A 16,314-nucleotide genomic window follows, 5' to 3' on the forward strand; every position below is an offset into this window, starting at 1 on the left:
GCAGGGATTCTAACAGGCTGTGACGTTGTGGAATTGAATATTGAGACCTAGAGGCTGTAAAATGCTTAAGTTGAAAATAAGGTATTCTTCAAACTTGCATTGGAATATTACAGCATGCCTAGGTCAGAAATGTTGCACTCATGCTAACCAGAGACAGATATAGTATGTAATCAAGAAGGCCAATGGCATGCTATCCTTTATTACAGAAGAATTGGAAGTAGAAGTAAGGAAGTCATGCTTCAGTTATACAGTGCTTTTGTGAGACCACATCTTGAATACTGTGCACAGTTTTGGTCTCTATTCAAGAAAGGATACAAATGCATTGAAAGTGGTTCAAAGGAGGTTTACTAGATAGATAGCCGGAATGAGCTGATTGTCTGAGCAGGATGAGTTGGATTAGTGATTGTTCTTATCACCCATAGTCTTCCACATTTGTAAAATCATAAATGAGTAAAATAAACGTGCAATGCAGACATTACCAATGCTATAGAAAAATAATGGAATAAGTCCTCTAACTTTCATATAACATATTACTTTATTCACGGACTAAGCTATACAAGTGAAAAACACAAATTCACTTTGTTAATGTGTTTTTTAATACTGGAATAAACGTTTTAGGAAGACTTAAAATACAAGGAATTCTTGAGCATGTTGCCTACGTTATGTTAAACAGAGTATAAACAGAATAGTTAAATAAAATTGAAAATGTTTAATCAGTTCTTTGGCTCAAAATAAAATTTGGATCTAAACACCGCTGTATTTGTACAAAACAAAAATGGTCTAATATATTGTTTTACAATTGTTAAGTAACATGCTATGTCTTTAGGTGTATCCCAAAGTACAGTCAAATAAGCAGCCTTAAAGTTCCCATTTGGCCTCAGAGTGATTATAACACACTGGCAATTAAACACATCATGGCTAAATGAACACTCTTGGGCCTTGAGTTACCATTTATTTTCTTTCTTAGGTTATAGTAACCTGGGGAACTGTGTGACACATTTTATAAGGAACATTATAACATATGAGTTGCAATGGAAAACACAATTTTAACTATATTTTACCTACACTAGAAGCTTTTGATTCTGAACGGTTGTTTGGAACACGTTTCATGATCCCTTGGTGCTTCTGTGCTGCACGCAGGTGACAAAATACAACTTCGACTGAAAGTTGATAAGAATTGGAATGACATTTGTAAAACAAATTAAAGCAATCAGCATTCTTGTGTTCTGCAAGCAACTCCTAAAATTATACAATTCATGCAATGTTTGATGAACAACTTAGTTTTATTAAAAGGTAACAGACTTCAGATCAACAAATTTCTACAGTTCTAGATTCAGTTGTGTTATGGAAGGCAAAAATGTTCAATTATCTCATTTTTCATGACTGAAAAAAGTTATCACCCTGATTCCTTACTAGAGTAATACCCTCCTCTTACACAAAAAAAGGAAGTATTTTGCCTACATTCCAACCATAAAAGCTAAAATCAGAAACGCTGTCCCTAAATCACTTTTGATCATGTCTTAACAGGCTGGTTTCCAACTCAGTGGCTCTGTGGTAACATTGACATGTCTTACACTAAGCCAATATAATAAACTATCCAGCTCCTGACATGGGCCTCATGAATTCTTCACCATTTCTCTAGACCTCTATATACAAACATATAAGTAATCTGTCCAGAATAATCATACGCTGGGTTTTAGATGTAATGATATTAACAACATTTCAGTCTGTGCTAAAGTTGATAAGCAGCTTTTTGAAAGCATTATTTTCTAGGTTCTCTCAAATGAGATGGAGTATAAAAATATAGCATGTCTACAAAGGTAAAGGCTACATAGTATTACCTGATTGCTTTCCTTGCATTTTCTGAACAAAATTAAGAAAGTTACTTCACTAGCTTTTTTGATGGATATGTGTCATTAATATCCATCAATTGTAAATAGCGACATTCACATTAAACTTCTTCAATGTTTATTTTCCTACTGAACAAGCAAAGCCTGTATTTCCTCTATATTTCCTCTCAATAATGTTTAGCAGCTTCAGATGCCAGTACTTTAATATCCAAAATCCAACTAAGCAATTTTTAGTACAATATTGTGTTTGCATTTTTATAAATGCCACTGATGACATTTAACTTTAATGTTGCAAGCATTCTCTTTTCTTGCACATTATCTTTTAAATTTCAAATGTACTAGGAGCATAGGAAAGTACCAACACGTTACATGATAAATAGAACAAAAAATACATTTTGAGCCAAGGTTGCCACCAAAGTGCAAATCTTTAAAATGGAAACACACCAAACAGACTATGGACTTTTGTTGGAAGGGCTGTGGGAAACCTTTAAATGGAAAGAGAAAATGCCTGGGATATTCTTGTATGTTTAATGAAGATCAGACTGTTTTTGACAGAAGGCTGAACAGATCATGTGTCCTCATAGTTATAGATAAAGCAAGGCAAAGAGATCAACAGAAAAAATATAAATATTTTCATTGAATTTCACCCTTGGATGTCGCAAAAACACAACCTCAGAGAATTAATAAATTGCAACTTTAAAGAGGAAGATGTTCCCAAATATTTTGGTACTCTTCAACTTGTACATAGATCTTTGAAATGAGCTAAACAAAGCTGCGGTAATATTTAATTAAGAATTGGAAACTATATTTCAAGCTCACACTCGGAAATGAACCTTTTAAACATGGCATTGTGCTCAAGAACCTTTTCTAAATTTTGGATTTCTTCTGATTCAAAAATGAATACCACATTAGCCATTTTCTAAACACACCAGCCCATTTACTAACATTGCCATAGTCTGGTTCTTAATGTTGAGATTAAGATCCTTTCAAATTAAATATGAATCCTTCTAGAACTATCGGTATAGTAAGCAAGCATCACTAGTTTTTGTCATTAGCTTAATCAATTGTCAATATCTACAACGATACAGTTTAAATCTGAACTTACAATGCAACAAATAATGTCTGTTAATATAAATTTATTCTGTTGCACTTAGGATTCTTGAAAGCAAATACCTTGTGGTTCACAAAAAGGACCAAAACGTCCATAAAGATCCTTTGCTCTCACTGTAAAATAATACTTGTTTCCAAGTACAAACTGAGTCAATGTACAAACCATTGGAAGAGGAAGGACTTTTATTTCTCCAATTATTTTCCATTGTGATGGACACTTCAAATTGGGATTTTCATGATATGCATACAACTGATAACAGTGAACAGGGGCAGAAGTCTGGCTTACATCTGTAATATTCCAGGAGAGTGCAATCCCTTTTGGTTTTCTCACTTGTGCTAGATTTAATTCAGGCATCTGGGGAGGACATGTATTATCAGCTTCAGAAGGTAGATCAGGTGTTGTCAAAATCCTGGATACTGGAGAGGATGAGTACATTTCATGGAAACCTACATAATATAGAATTATAACGTGATAATCTCTTCAAATTGATGAACGTTCTTGCATGCAATATTGTAATGATGCCATATTTTTGAAAACATCGAACACATTTAACATACACTTAATAAACAAAAAAAGTATTTTCTTGCTTTATTCTATCCAATAAAGGATATTCTATTCTATTCTATATAGTATTCCAAGTAGCCTAACCAATGTCCTGTACAGCTGCAGCATGATCTCCCAATTTCTATACTCAATGTACTGACCAATAAAGGCAAGCATACTAAATGTCTTCTTCACCACTGTCTACCTGTAACTCCACTTTTAAGGAACTATGAATTTGCACCCCAAGGTCTTTTTGTTTGGCAACACTCCCCAGGACCTTACCATTAAGTGTATAAGTTCTGCTCTGATTTGTCCTACCAAAATACAGTACAGGTGACCTAATGCTTGTCCTCTTTGGAAAGACCCAGGAACTTGCTGTAAAACTAAATAACAGGATTTCAAATGTTATAATTTCTGTATTATTACCCACATCATGTGTAAACTAACAAAAGCTAAAGGAGTGGTATGGGAAAAAAGGGGTTCTATCAGACCAAGCACCGGCACTTGTGTTGTGACAAATAGGAATTGTACCACTGGAAGAAGCTCCAACAGAGCTGGACTGGGACCAAGACAATAGTGTAAAGGATAAATAATGCACTCACAAGGAGATTAAACTGCCTCATGTGGAAAAATGTGGAAAGTGGCAGTTGGAAAAAAATCCTGGCTCAGTCTGCCCATCTCAGGAGAGAGTGGCTCCATGTGTGGGAGCTCATTGCTGTCAGAGTTTTGGGCAGGGTTGTGTGTATGGTTGGGGAAGTGGTAATTACAGATTGCATTTGGGTAAGCCAACCTGGGAAATAGGTCAATGGCAGCTCCAGGTGCCTCAGCACTGTTGGTTCTGTCGCAGTTAGTGAAAACAAAGGCCTTCTATCCCATTAACCCTCACCGATGGAACATTTCCATGCCCCATCCAGGCCATCTTCTATCTCTCCACTCACTTCACATGGCTTCTAATTGCTGGTTAAGTCACTCCCACCCCTGGCCCATAAGCCCCCACGTCAGGTGTTAGTACTTACATGCTAATTCACCCAATACACATGGTATGAAAGTAATAAATCTCTCTGCGATAATAAGCAGTGTAAAACATAAGTTTTTTAAAAAGTGATTCCTTAGATTCCACTTTCATTAAAAAAATTCTTTACTACAAGTCAATAAAAATGTCTATCATTCAGGCCCTTTAAAGTTTCAATAGCAGAAACTGCAAGTACCTGAATCCTCAATAGTATAAATAGACATTGTGAAATTGACAAAAGAGATCAAAGAGCCAGAGCTGACCATCAAGAAATGTTTTCCTGGGAACTCAGCCATTTCAAAAGACTAATGGATTTCAGGGCTCAGTGAAGAATGCATAATATGACTTAATAGATCACTAACATATAATATGCAACTGCATTAATAATCAGAAATGCTGATAGAATGCTGATCTCCTATCTAAAAAAGACAAATAGAAGCAATACAAGTCATGCTTCGGGTATACAAAGTCTTAGTCAGATCATTCCTTGAATACTATGAGCAGTTCTTGACATTACAACTTAGTACAAAGAGATTTGTGTTTGTGAGAATGGAGCATCTTATTATCAGTATGATACTTAGATTCCAAGAGTTAAATTAGAAACAGAGATTGTACAAACTAGGTTTGTATTCACTGGATTATAGAAGGCTAAGGATTTGCTCAACATTTTCAAGATGCTAAGTGGAACAGATATGGTAGTTAAAGTGTTATTTCTGCTCATTTAAATCTAAGATTGATACAGTTTTGGTACCCAGAGTTATTAAGGCATGGGACAAAAAGGCAAGAATATAGAGTTAGGTCACAGATTAGCCACTAAATGGAGAGACAAATGTGACAATAAATGGTCCAATCCTATTGCTATGCCTCTGTAATCAATGCTATTTGTCCGACATATCAAGGATTACCTTCCCATCTTGCTTTTTTAAAAATCCTCCATTTGGTACTATAGCATGGGATACAGAAGGTTCTTTTGGTTGAGTTATTGCAAGACATCAGGAGAACATCTAGAGCATATCAGCACCAGCACCTATAATTTCAGAGACCCTAAACTCTTTGACTGCAGAAAAAGCCAGGAACTACATGCATAACTGGTATGTCAAAGTTTGGGTCAGGTGCTACCTTTGTACTTAAGGTATTGAAACAACTCAAGTTATATTTGTACCATCTTGATGCAGAAAGTGACCTCTCTCCTCTATTCAGGATCTGAATATGAGGATATTTCAGAAGGGGGACAAACGTGAATATTTTTTATATCTCACCTCATTTGAAGAATGTGTGAAATATCAATGAAAGCAGAGTGATTGAAGAATTTGAGATTTAATGGTTTTGAAATGCTCAATTGTCTTCCAGGAGGTTGCTTCATATAGTACAGGAAACAGAAGGAAAGAATAGCCATACTATTCTTAAATAATCTTAAAAAAAACCTGTTATTTTTCAGTTAGTTGAAATGAAGATTATACTGTAACACTTCATATTCTGGACATATCAATAAATGCTAACATGCTTTTCTAAACATTGACAATATCAACATACTTAAAATATTTCATACATTACTCACCTGAGAATGCAGTCGTCGTTGATCCATTATAAGGTCAAACAGCTTTAGACTTTTAGTCATCACACTATTCCCTCTCAATGGTCCACCTAAACAAATACGTATATTTATTGCTTGCAGTGGCTGACTTTATAAGAATATTTTATTTTGTGCTGTAAAATAAATATTAAAACATTTAGATATTAAATTTAGAATAGGTTTAAACTAAAATAAAAACCTTTCAATGTTAAAGTAAAATTTTATGCATGCTTCCTCTTTACAGTATAAGGTTCCCTTGTTGGAAAGAGAACTTGCTAGATACAATATTTACATAGTAGCATTAAACAAGGCTTGTCTAGTTGATGAAGGACAAATTATAGACAATAAAGCTACATATACGTTCTTGTATACAGTGGTCAAAGTTGTGTCAGCACTGTGAGCAGGAACAGAGTTTGATTAGATTCAGTCTAGTCCCAAATTTGACAGTCTCCCTAAAGGCGTAAACAAACAACTCACAAACTCTCTTTCCCTTGCAGGGCAAGTCATGCCACCAATGTCAACGTTTATGCACCTATAATGATAAATTCTGAAGAAATAAAAGATAAATTTTTTGAGAAGCTATAATACTTGATTCCAGCAATTTCAAAGTCAGACACACTCATCATTCTCAGTGATTTCAATGCCAGAGTTTGTACAGATGAACAAATTAGGATGGAAGTTTTAGATAGAAAAAGAGTTGGTAGCACCAATGGCATTTATCAGTTGAAAAAAAAATGTATGGCATGGCCAACTCATTACCAAGACTATACATTGTTCCAAATATCTTTGTTGTAACCTTGCCCTCAGCACTGGCAGTTAATTAGGTTATAGTTAGAAAGATGAATAGGAAGGATGTCAAGGTAACAGAAACTCCATCTGAAGCAGATTGCTGGACCTCAGATACACTGTCAAAAACTTCAACTTTTACAGTTAGAATTTTATAGGGTCACAGACTCGGAGTCATATAGCATAGAAACAAACCCTTTGGTCCAACTAGACATCGCCAACTATGTTCCCAAACCAAACTAGTCCCACTTGCCTGTGTTTGGGCCATATCTCTCCAAACTTTGCCTAATCATGTACTTACCGAAATGTCTTTTTAATGTTGTAACTGCACCTGCATCCACCACTTCCTCTGGCAGTTTATTCCACATGTGAACCACTCTTGGTATAAAGAAGTTGCCCCTCATTTCCTTTTCAAAACTTTCTCTTCTCATCTTAATAAAACTATGTCCCCTAGTTTTGAACTTGCCCACCCTAGGGGAACCTATTCATCTTATCTATGCTCCTCATGATTTTATAAACCTCTATAAGGACACCACTCGACCTCCTACACTCTTGTGAAAAAAGTCCCAGTCTTTCCAGCCTATCTTTATAACTCAAACCTTCCATTTCTGGCAACATCTTGGTAAATCTTTTCTGAACCCTCTACCGTTTAATAATATCCTTCCTACAGCAAGGCAACCAGAACTGTACACAGTACTCCAGAAGAGGCCTCATAAACATCCTGTATAACCTCAACATGACATCCCAACTCCTTTACTCAGCAATGAAGGGAAGCATACTAAATGTCTTCTTAATAACCCTGTCTAAATGTGACGCAATGTTCGAAGAATTATGTACCTGAACCCCAAGGTCTCTCTGTTCTGCAACATTATGTAAGGCCCTACCATTAATTGTATAAGTCCTGCCTTGTTTGCCAAAACGCAATACCTCACATTTATCCAAATTAAACTCCATCTGTCTCTCCTCAGCCCATTGATGCAATTGATCAAGATATCTTTGCAATCTTAGATAATTTTCTTCACTGCCCACTATATGGCCAATTTTGGTATCATCCGCACACTTACTAACCATGACTCCTAAATTCGCATCCAAATCGTTTATATAAATGACAAACAAAAGTGGCTCCAGTACTGTTCCCTGTGGAACACCGCTCATCACAGGCCTCCAGTCCAAAAGCAACACTCAACCACCACCCCTTGTCTCCTACCGTCAAACCAATTTTGTATCAAATTGGCAAACTCTCCCTGAATCTCATGTGATACAACTTTACTGATTAGTCCACCATGTGGAAACTTGCCATCGGTATTTTTAAAGTCCACAGAAACAATGTCTACCACTCTGCTCTCATCAATCTTTTTGGTTACCCCCTCAAAAAGCTCAATCAAGTTTGAGAGACATGATTTCCCTCGCACAAAACCATACTATCTATTCTTAAATCAGTCCTAACCTCATCAAATGCATGTAAATCCTATCTTTTAGAATCACCTCCAACAACTTACCCACCACTGACCATAAGTGGAGTGGCAGAATCGGACAAAACATCAGGCGAGACTGATCTGGGCATTAGGAGCATTGTGTACCAACTTTTATGCTTTTCACAAGTGGTCTGACAGATTCCTCACTAGGCTGTGGCAAGTTGCCAAATTTTGGGAGATTATTGATTTTGAAGTACCTTCGTGATGGTCTAGCACACCTTTGTAATATTCAGCTTTCCATTTTACCAAATAAACTGGACGTAAAGAAAATTCGACATGCAAACTAGAATGGATATTTGGTGGATTCAGCTCCAAATGACTTCCATGTTGGAAACTGGGCAGTAACGTCTCAGGGGGACACGCACACCCCACATCTATGGACATTGGCATCCAACACAAGCCAGCCAGTAACAGGCCTCATAGCACATCTCCAATCCGCTTACAGAAACCTTCTGCACTTCAATAATGCATTGCCAACTAACAATATGTGGTATGTGGGCTATGCACCAGTGATAGAGGAAGTGGATATTGAATGTGGTGAATGGGATGCCAGTCAAGCAGCTGACCAAGTGTCTTAGATGATGTTATGCTTCTTGAGTGCTGTTGGAGCTGTATTCATCCAGGCAAGTGAAAAGTAGTCCATCACAGTACTGAGTTGTACCTTGCCAATGATGGATAAATGTGGGGACTGAGGAGGCAAGTCAGTGACTGCAGATTTCCAGGCTTCTCTCATGCTTTTGCAGCCACATTAATTAGATATGGCTTGTCCAGTTCAGTTTCTGGTTAATGGTAACACCCAGGATGTTGATAGTGGGGGATTCAGCAATGCTAATACTCTTGTAAGGTCAAGATTCTTTGTTGGATGTGGTCATTCCCCGGCATTTTGGCGGCAGCAACATTCACATCACACATCAGTTCAAGCCTGGATGTTGTCCAGATCTTGCTGCATTTGGACCTGAACTGTTTTAGTCCCTGCGGAGTTCTGAACATTTCCAACACGGTGTAATGTATCATTGAACATCCCCATATCTGACCTTATCACAGGAAGGCCAGTGATGAGGCAGCTGCTGTTGATTGATGCCAGCACACTACCCTAGGGAACTCCTATGGCAATGTTCTGGAGCAAAAGCCACTCCAATATTCCATGCACACCAATCAGTGTCAGCATGCCAACTGTGGCATTGACATCTGGTTCTGGAAGTTGTTGCCACACATGGGCCTTGGAGGCCTGAGCAACTGTTAAGAAAATTAGAGGAAATGCTGGTCATACCTAGCACACAGGAAGATGGCTTTGGCTCATGGGAGGTCAATCACCTCAGTTCAAGAATAGCCTTACAGGAGTTCTTCACAGTAGCGTCCTAGGCCCAACCATCTTCAATTGTTTTAATGACCTTCCCCACCACCATAAGGTCTGAAGTTGCAATTCCTCAGATACCAAGCAGTTAATGTCCATATGCAGCATAACCTGGGCAGCATCCAGGCTTAGGCTCACAAGTAGAAAATAACATTTTTGTCATACAAATGACAAGGAATGACAATCTCCCCTTTGACATTCATTGGCATTACCATCACTGAATCTCCCATTAATCACATTTTGGGATTATCACTGACCAGAAGCTGAATTGGACTGTGGCTACAAGCAGGTCAGCGATCAGGAGTTCTGTGGAAGTAACTCAACTCAGATCTGTAATGCTTGTTCACCACATACGACTCACAAGTTAGGAATTGATGGAATACTCTCATTTGCCTGCTAAGTGTAGCTTAAACAACATTCAAGAAGCTTGACACAATCCAGTACATCACATCCCACTCAATTATTAACCCATCCACCACCTCATTATTTGTCCTTCATCATCAATGCTTGGTGGCAGGAGTGTGCACCATTAACAAGATTCTCATCAAGCCTCCTTTGACAGCGCCTTCCAAACCCATAACCTCTGCTACGCAGGATAAGGGCAGCAAATTCATTGGAACACATCCACTTGCAAGTTTCCATCCATGCTACATATCATTCCGACATTGAATGTCATCAATGTTGCTTCATTGTCACTGAGTCAAAACCTTGGAATTCCCTTCCTAACAGCATTGAGAGTGTCCGTACACCCCAAGGACTGCAGCAGTTGAAAAACAGAGCTCATCACCATAGAGATGGGCAAGAAATGCTGGCCTAGCTAGCAATCACTCATCCCATGAACAAATCAAAAACAAGAAAATTCTTACTGGTGCTCACATAGCTTCAATGAACACCCATCTCAAATCAAAATATTAATTAGTTGATCAACTAACAAATTAAGAAAAATACATCAAGGCATTATCCACTACACTACGTCTAGCCACATATCTCCAAAAATGAATCTGGTGCAATGAGTAAGTTATAGTCATCCCCAGATGGAGATCTTAAATTACAATGCTGGATGTATTAGGTTTATAGCAATTATGATGTTTTCAGCAAGGAAGCCAAATAAAGTCTAAATAAAGTCAATGACTCAAGTCATTGAGTGTATTTAAGGCAGAGATAGATAGGTTTTTGATTCGTAAGGGGATCAAAGTTTATGGGGAGAAGGCAAGAAAATAGAGTTGAATGGTGATCGAATGGCAGAACAGACCTGATGAGCTGAATGGCCTAATTCTGCTCCTAAATCTTATGGCCTATGTTGTCATAAAAATTGGATGGATTGGTTTTGTACTGCTACTTTGTCAGTGAGAGATCAAGTGATATGAATCATTTCTACCAGCAGGTCTCCACAGTACCATAAATCAAGAATTCACTTACCTATTGAAAATATCTGCACACACTCAGTCTGTGACAGTTGTAAATTAGCTGCACAAATTTTTGGCTTGGTGAGCTCAGCTTCTGAAACAACTGACATTTGCACAGAATCGAGATCAATCCTGTTGTATGACTTAGTGGGTGATGGCTGAGCCCCTGTAGTCATAGTTTGAACTCGGGATTCTGAGAGGGAAAGAGATCATGGAATATTAATGAATTAAGAGAATTCATATGCATGTGGGGGATCTATTGCTAGTTGCTTAAAAAGTGTTTTCAAACATTTTAGTAACATGTTAACTTTCTTTTTAGACAGTCTAAACACAATTTAGTGCCTTACTAAACCAATCTTTACAAGATGCCAAAAACCTGCATTTACTGAGCAGCAAGATGCCCATTTAATTGTTAAACAGCTGTAATGACCAACATCTAACTCGACATCTTCCTGACAATTTTAAAAAGCTCCTCTCATCATTGGGGGAGTGTGAAAGAACCTTGTTACGTGGATAATGATAATGATCTGGAACCTGATATCTATGAGGGTTAGGAGGTGAAGGTAACAAGTTATTTGAAAAGGAAATTGAATGTGCACTCGAGGGAAAGAACCTACAGGACTAGTAGAATATTGCCTGGAAAGGAGTCTGCATAGCAATCCAAACAGAGCAGACATGGATTCAGTGGGCTGAGTATCTCAAAAGTGGTATATTCCTATTAAATCTCTAATATTAAGAATTCACACAGCCAGATGTTGAAGGAAGGAACACTGGAATCTAGTCATTGTACTCTTAGAAGTTTTTATTTACAGAAATACACATGGCATCATATCACATCCAACCAACAACCACACTTTTGACTTGCTCCTATAAAGTTGAATCATCAATTAGTGTCCTTCACTTGAATACAATTAACAGATTCTTTTGTTAGCAGAACAAAACGGCCGCAAGATGGTAAGGGTAATGATAAACGACGCACACAGCTGGCTCCACAAATACAATAGAGAAATTACGCGCCAAAAAACGTTATTCCAGGAAGCTACCAATCAAGACTGGACAACCGACATGGAATGTGCCATTAACATCAGTCAACAGACCACAAGAGCCAAGAAAAGACAGACCCTGCAAGACAAGCTAACCACATTTACCCACAAAAGCAACAACAACAGAACTGACATATGGATAAGGAACCTCTCCGACAGGAAACTGACAGACGCGGAAAAAGCCGTTCTCACCCGGGGACTGAACTACAACTACAGGGATGCCAACAAAATGGAATGGCTAGCTACACTGGAAGCCACGCTCAAGACCAACAATATCAACGAGGAAACACAACAAACTATAAGACAGACGGTAGTCCCGACACTAACCAGAAAGAGAGAACTCAACACCCTCAACACACGGGAAAGGCAAGCCCTGGACAGATTAAAGAAGGACAAGAACATCACTGTACTACCTGCAGACAAAGGGAGCATGACAGTGATAATGAATAAAAAGGACTACATCGCCAAAGCACAAGCACTGCTCGCCGACGAGAACACATACTGGCCAGTACAAACTGACCCGACACCACAACTAGGCAACAATATCCTATAGACGCTACAAAGACTTAAACAAACAGGACAGATCAACAAAGCAGACTTCTTAAGAATGAAACCCGAAGGAAACAACACACCACGATTCTACGGCCTCCCTAAAGTGCACAAACCGGAAGACCCCTCAGACCCATAGTCTCCCTACCAGCACTCCATCGCACAGATTAGCCAGAGAACTACAAAGAAGACTCAAGCACCTAGTCAACAAATCACCCCACTCCATCCACTCAGCCCAAGAATTCCTCAACTCCATCAAAGACATAAAGATAGAGGACGAAGAGACCATGATATCGTTTGATGTCACCGCCCTATTCACGTCAATAGACATACCACTAGCAAGGGAAACAATGACAATACTACTTGAACAAGGACACGACCCCAGTGAAACCATCTCCAAGGACAACATGCTTAAACTACTGGACCTATGCCTGACCACCCATTTCACCTTCAACGGCCAAACATACGAGCAAATCAATGGGACATCCATGGGATCGCCTATCTCCGGACTCATAGCAGAAGCAGTGATGCAAAGACTGGAAAGGACCGCCCTTCCACAAATCCAACCTAAGAACTGGGTCAGGAGATGCTTACAGGAACAGCATCAGAAAGATTCTATACGCCCCGACACACTCATCACACTACCCTACATCAGGACTCACTACATGACTTCTACGACCGCTGGGCATCAGAGTGGCACACAAACCCACATCAACCCTACGACAAGTGCTCACCTGAACTAAAGACCCACTCCCCGCCATGGACAGGGCCAATGTCATCTACAAGATCCCCTGCAGAGATTGCGAGAAACACTACATCAGACAAACAGGAAGGAAACTAACAACAATAGTACATGAACACCAACTGGCTACAAAAAGACATGACCAATACTCACTCATCTCAATCCACATGGACAAGGAGAACCATGACTTTGACTGGGACAACACCAAGATCCTGGGACAGGCTAGACAGAGACAAGCATGAGAATTCCTGGAAGCATGGCACTCCACGAAGCAGGCTATTAATAAACACATTGAACTCGACCCCATATACATTCCACTACGGAGGAAACCCGGAAGTGAGGCAAGCCATCGCAACGGACCTGAATTTAAAAGCCAGGTGGGAAAACACACTGACACTTCATTAGAGGCTGCACTGAGGATGTTACCAAGCACGGTAACGAAACGTCTGTGAAACAACAAACCATCTCGGCGAGCCAACTAACCTCAACACCCACAACCCGAGCTACAAATCTACTCCAAAACCTTAGAGATTCTTCTACATACAATATTAATTTAAAACTCAACACAAATTTTCTGTATAAAGCGTTGCGTTGCAAGATGACCCCCCTCTGGCACTCCTAATTTTTAAAAAAAATTCATGCGATATGGGCATTGTTGCTCATCTCTAGTTTCCCTTGAATGAAGGAAGGACAATTAACAGTCAACCACAATGCTCTGGGTCTAGAGTCACATATAGGCCAGATCAGGGAAAGATGGATGATGTCTATAAAAATGACATTGATAGACAATATGCATTTTTATAATAGCTAGCCTATGATCCTTGTCATAGTCAACATTAGCAAGTCTGGTTTAATATTCCAGATTTTATACACCACCATCTTCCCTTGTACATTTCTTTATCCATGCAATTCTTTTAGTAAAACAATCCAGCCACTGATGGTTTGAATTAACCCATTTAATTTTAGAGATTTCCTTTTCCTCAGGCAGTAGTTCAAAATTGGCATGATCAATTCATAACCTTTTCTTACACATTTTCTGAAGAAAGTGTGCATTATTACACAATAAGTGATTATCTATAAAACATTCATTGAATATATTATCATTAGTATTCCCAAGATCTACTTGGCAAATATTTTAAGGAATATTATCTCCATTGAATCTACAAAACATGTTTCAGCAGTTAGAGCATTTCCCTGACTGGATCTTATGAGAAGAATGATTTTTAGTAACTTTTTTTTATTTTCTTACCTTCCTAGGTTAATACGACAATATTTAATATTTTCACCAATAAAAGGTACTATGAAACCAGCTACATAAGAATACCCATTAGGAAGTTTAACATCTGAAGCGAAAACAGAAAGAATTGCGGATGCTGTAAATCAGAAACAAAAACAGAAATTGCTGGAAAACCTTCTGGGAAGGGTTACCGGTCCCAAGACATTAACTCCAGCTTCTCTCCACAAATGCTGCCAGGCCTACTGTGCTTTTCCAGCAATTTCTGTTTTTGTAACATCTGAAGCATTACTAAAGATAACTTGTTTCATGTTATTTGGGTCACTTTAAAATGGAACTTAAATGGTTATCTTTCTAGATTTGATTTTCATAATGCTTTATTTGCCTTTAAAACATCACTGCTTTGGAATGCTTCACTTAAATGATTAATTCAAATTCTTCAAAACTCATTTTGCTAACCTGACATGTCTACTCTGTTTCTCTTTACAGAAGCTTGTTTTGCATTTCCAGTCTTTTGTTTTTTTTAAACTGTAACTTGCATCAGGCCTAGCCCAAGTGCACTAGTTCAAATATCCAACCAAGCTTCGCAACTAGTCCTTCTGATGCAACATCATTTTTTTGTGTTGACCTAGTATAGTCAACCAGGATTAGAATAACACTCCCTATATCAGGTTGTTGATTTACTTAGCTTAATATCTAAATACTGAAGGGTCCTAAAAGTCTACCAATTTTATATTCTGCCGTGGTCTTTATAATGAAACACTAATCAAATTCTGCAGTGTCATCAATATGCACCATGAAGATGCCTGAAATTTTTATTTTAATAGTACCTATGAAATATTGTAGGATTACTTTGTATCAAACGCAATCAATTTTTAGTGAATTAGACCTCACTGAAAAAGACTAAACATTGAAGTATAATTCAGGTCATAGATGCATTTGTTGAGCATTCAGATAGATTGACTTCTACATTTGGTGTCACTTTGGGCAGTTTCATAGTCATACAGCATGGAAACAGACCCTTCGGTCCAACTAGTCACGCCAACCACATTCCCAAACCAAATTAGTCCCACTTGCCTGCATTTGTCCGACATCTCTCCAACACTTTCCTATTCAGGTACTTACCCAAATGTCCTTTAATTGTTGGAATTGTACCTGGTCCCACCATTTCCTCTGACAGTTCATCCCAAACACTAACTACACTTTCTCTACGTAAGAAAGTTGCCCCTCATGTCCTTTTTAAAACTTTCTCCTCTCACCTTAAAAATATGCCTCCTAGTTGTGAATTTTCCCACCCTAGGGAAAAGACCCTTGCTATTCACCATATCTATGCCCCTCATTATTTTATAAACGTCTAAGAGGTCACCCCTCGACCTCTTACGCACCAGCAAAAAAAAAGTCCCAGCCTATCTTTACAACTCAAACCTTCCATTCCTAGCAACATCCTGGTAAATCTCATCTGAACCCTCTCCAATTTAATAATATCGTCCCTATGGCAGGGCAACCAGAACAGCATACAATACTCCAAAAATGGCATCACCAATGTCCTGTACAACCGCAACATGACATCCCAACTCCTATACTCAAAACAAAAACAAAGTTGCTGGAAAAACTCAGCAGGTCTGGCAGCATCTGT

The 16,314-nt window shown here is 38.5% G+C and overlaps 1 protein-coding gene across 5 annotated transcripts in view; it reads right to left on the minus strand.

Annotated features, from left to right (window-relative positions):
- Positions 1-641: 641 nt before the first annotated feature.
- LOC109921518 (activating transcription factor 7-interacting protein 2-like) overlaps positions 642-16,314 on the minus strand; it is an 85,367-nt gene continuing 69,694 nt past the window's right edge. For 2 of the 5 annotated variants that reach the window (XM_048609948.1, XM_048609949.1), the window contains 3 exons: positions 11,124-11,303; positions 6,075-6,160; positions 642-3,407 (listed from right to left, as the gene is read on the minus strand). In XM_048609948.1, coding sequence (XP_048465905.1) covers positions 3,363-3,407; positions 6,075-6,160; positions 11,124-11,303 — 311 coding nt within the window. In that variant the 3' untranslated portion in view covers positions 642-3,362. Of the gene's footprint in view, positions 3,408-6,074; positions 6,224-11,123; positions 11,304-16,314 lie in introns of all 5 variants that reach the window. The other 3 variants (XR_007264419.1, XM_048609950.1, XR_007264420.1) reach the window with 3 other exon arrangements.

The sequence above is a fragment of the Rhincodon typus genome, chromosome 21 (assembly GCF_021869965.1).
Source record: "Rhincodon typus isolate 14 chromosome 21, sRhiTyp1.1, whole genome shotgun sequence".
In the NCBI taxonomy this organism is placed as follows: Eukaryota; Metazoa; Chordata; class Chondrichthyes; order Orectolobiformes; family Rhincodontidae; genus Rhincodon; species Rhincodon typus.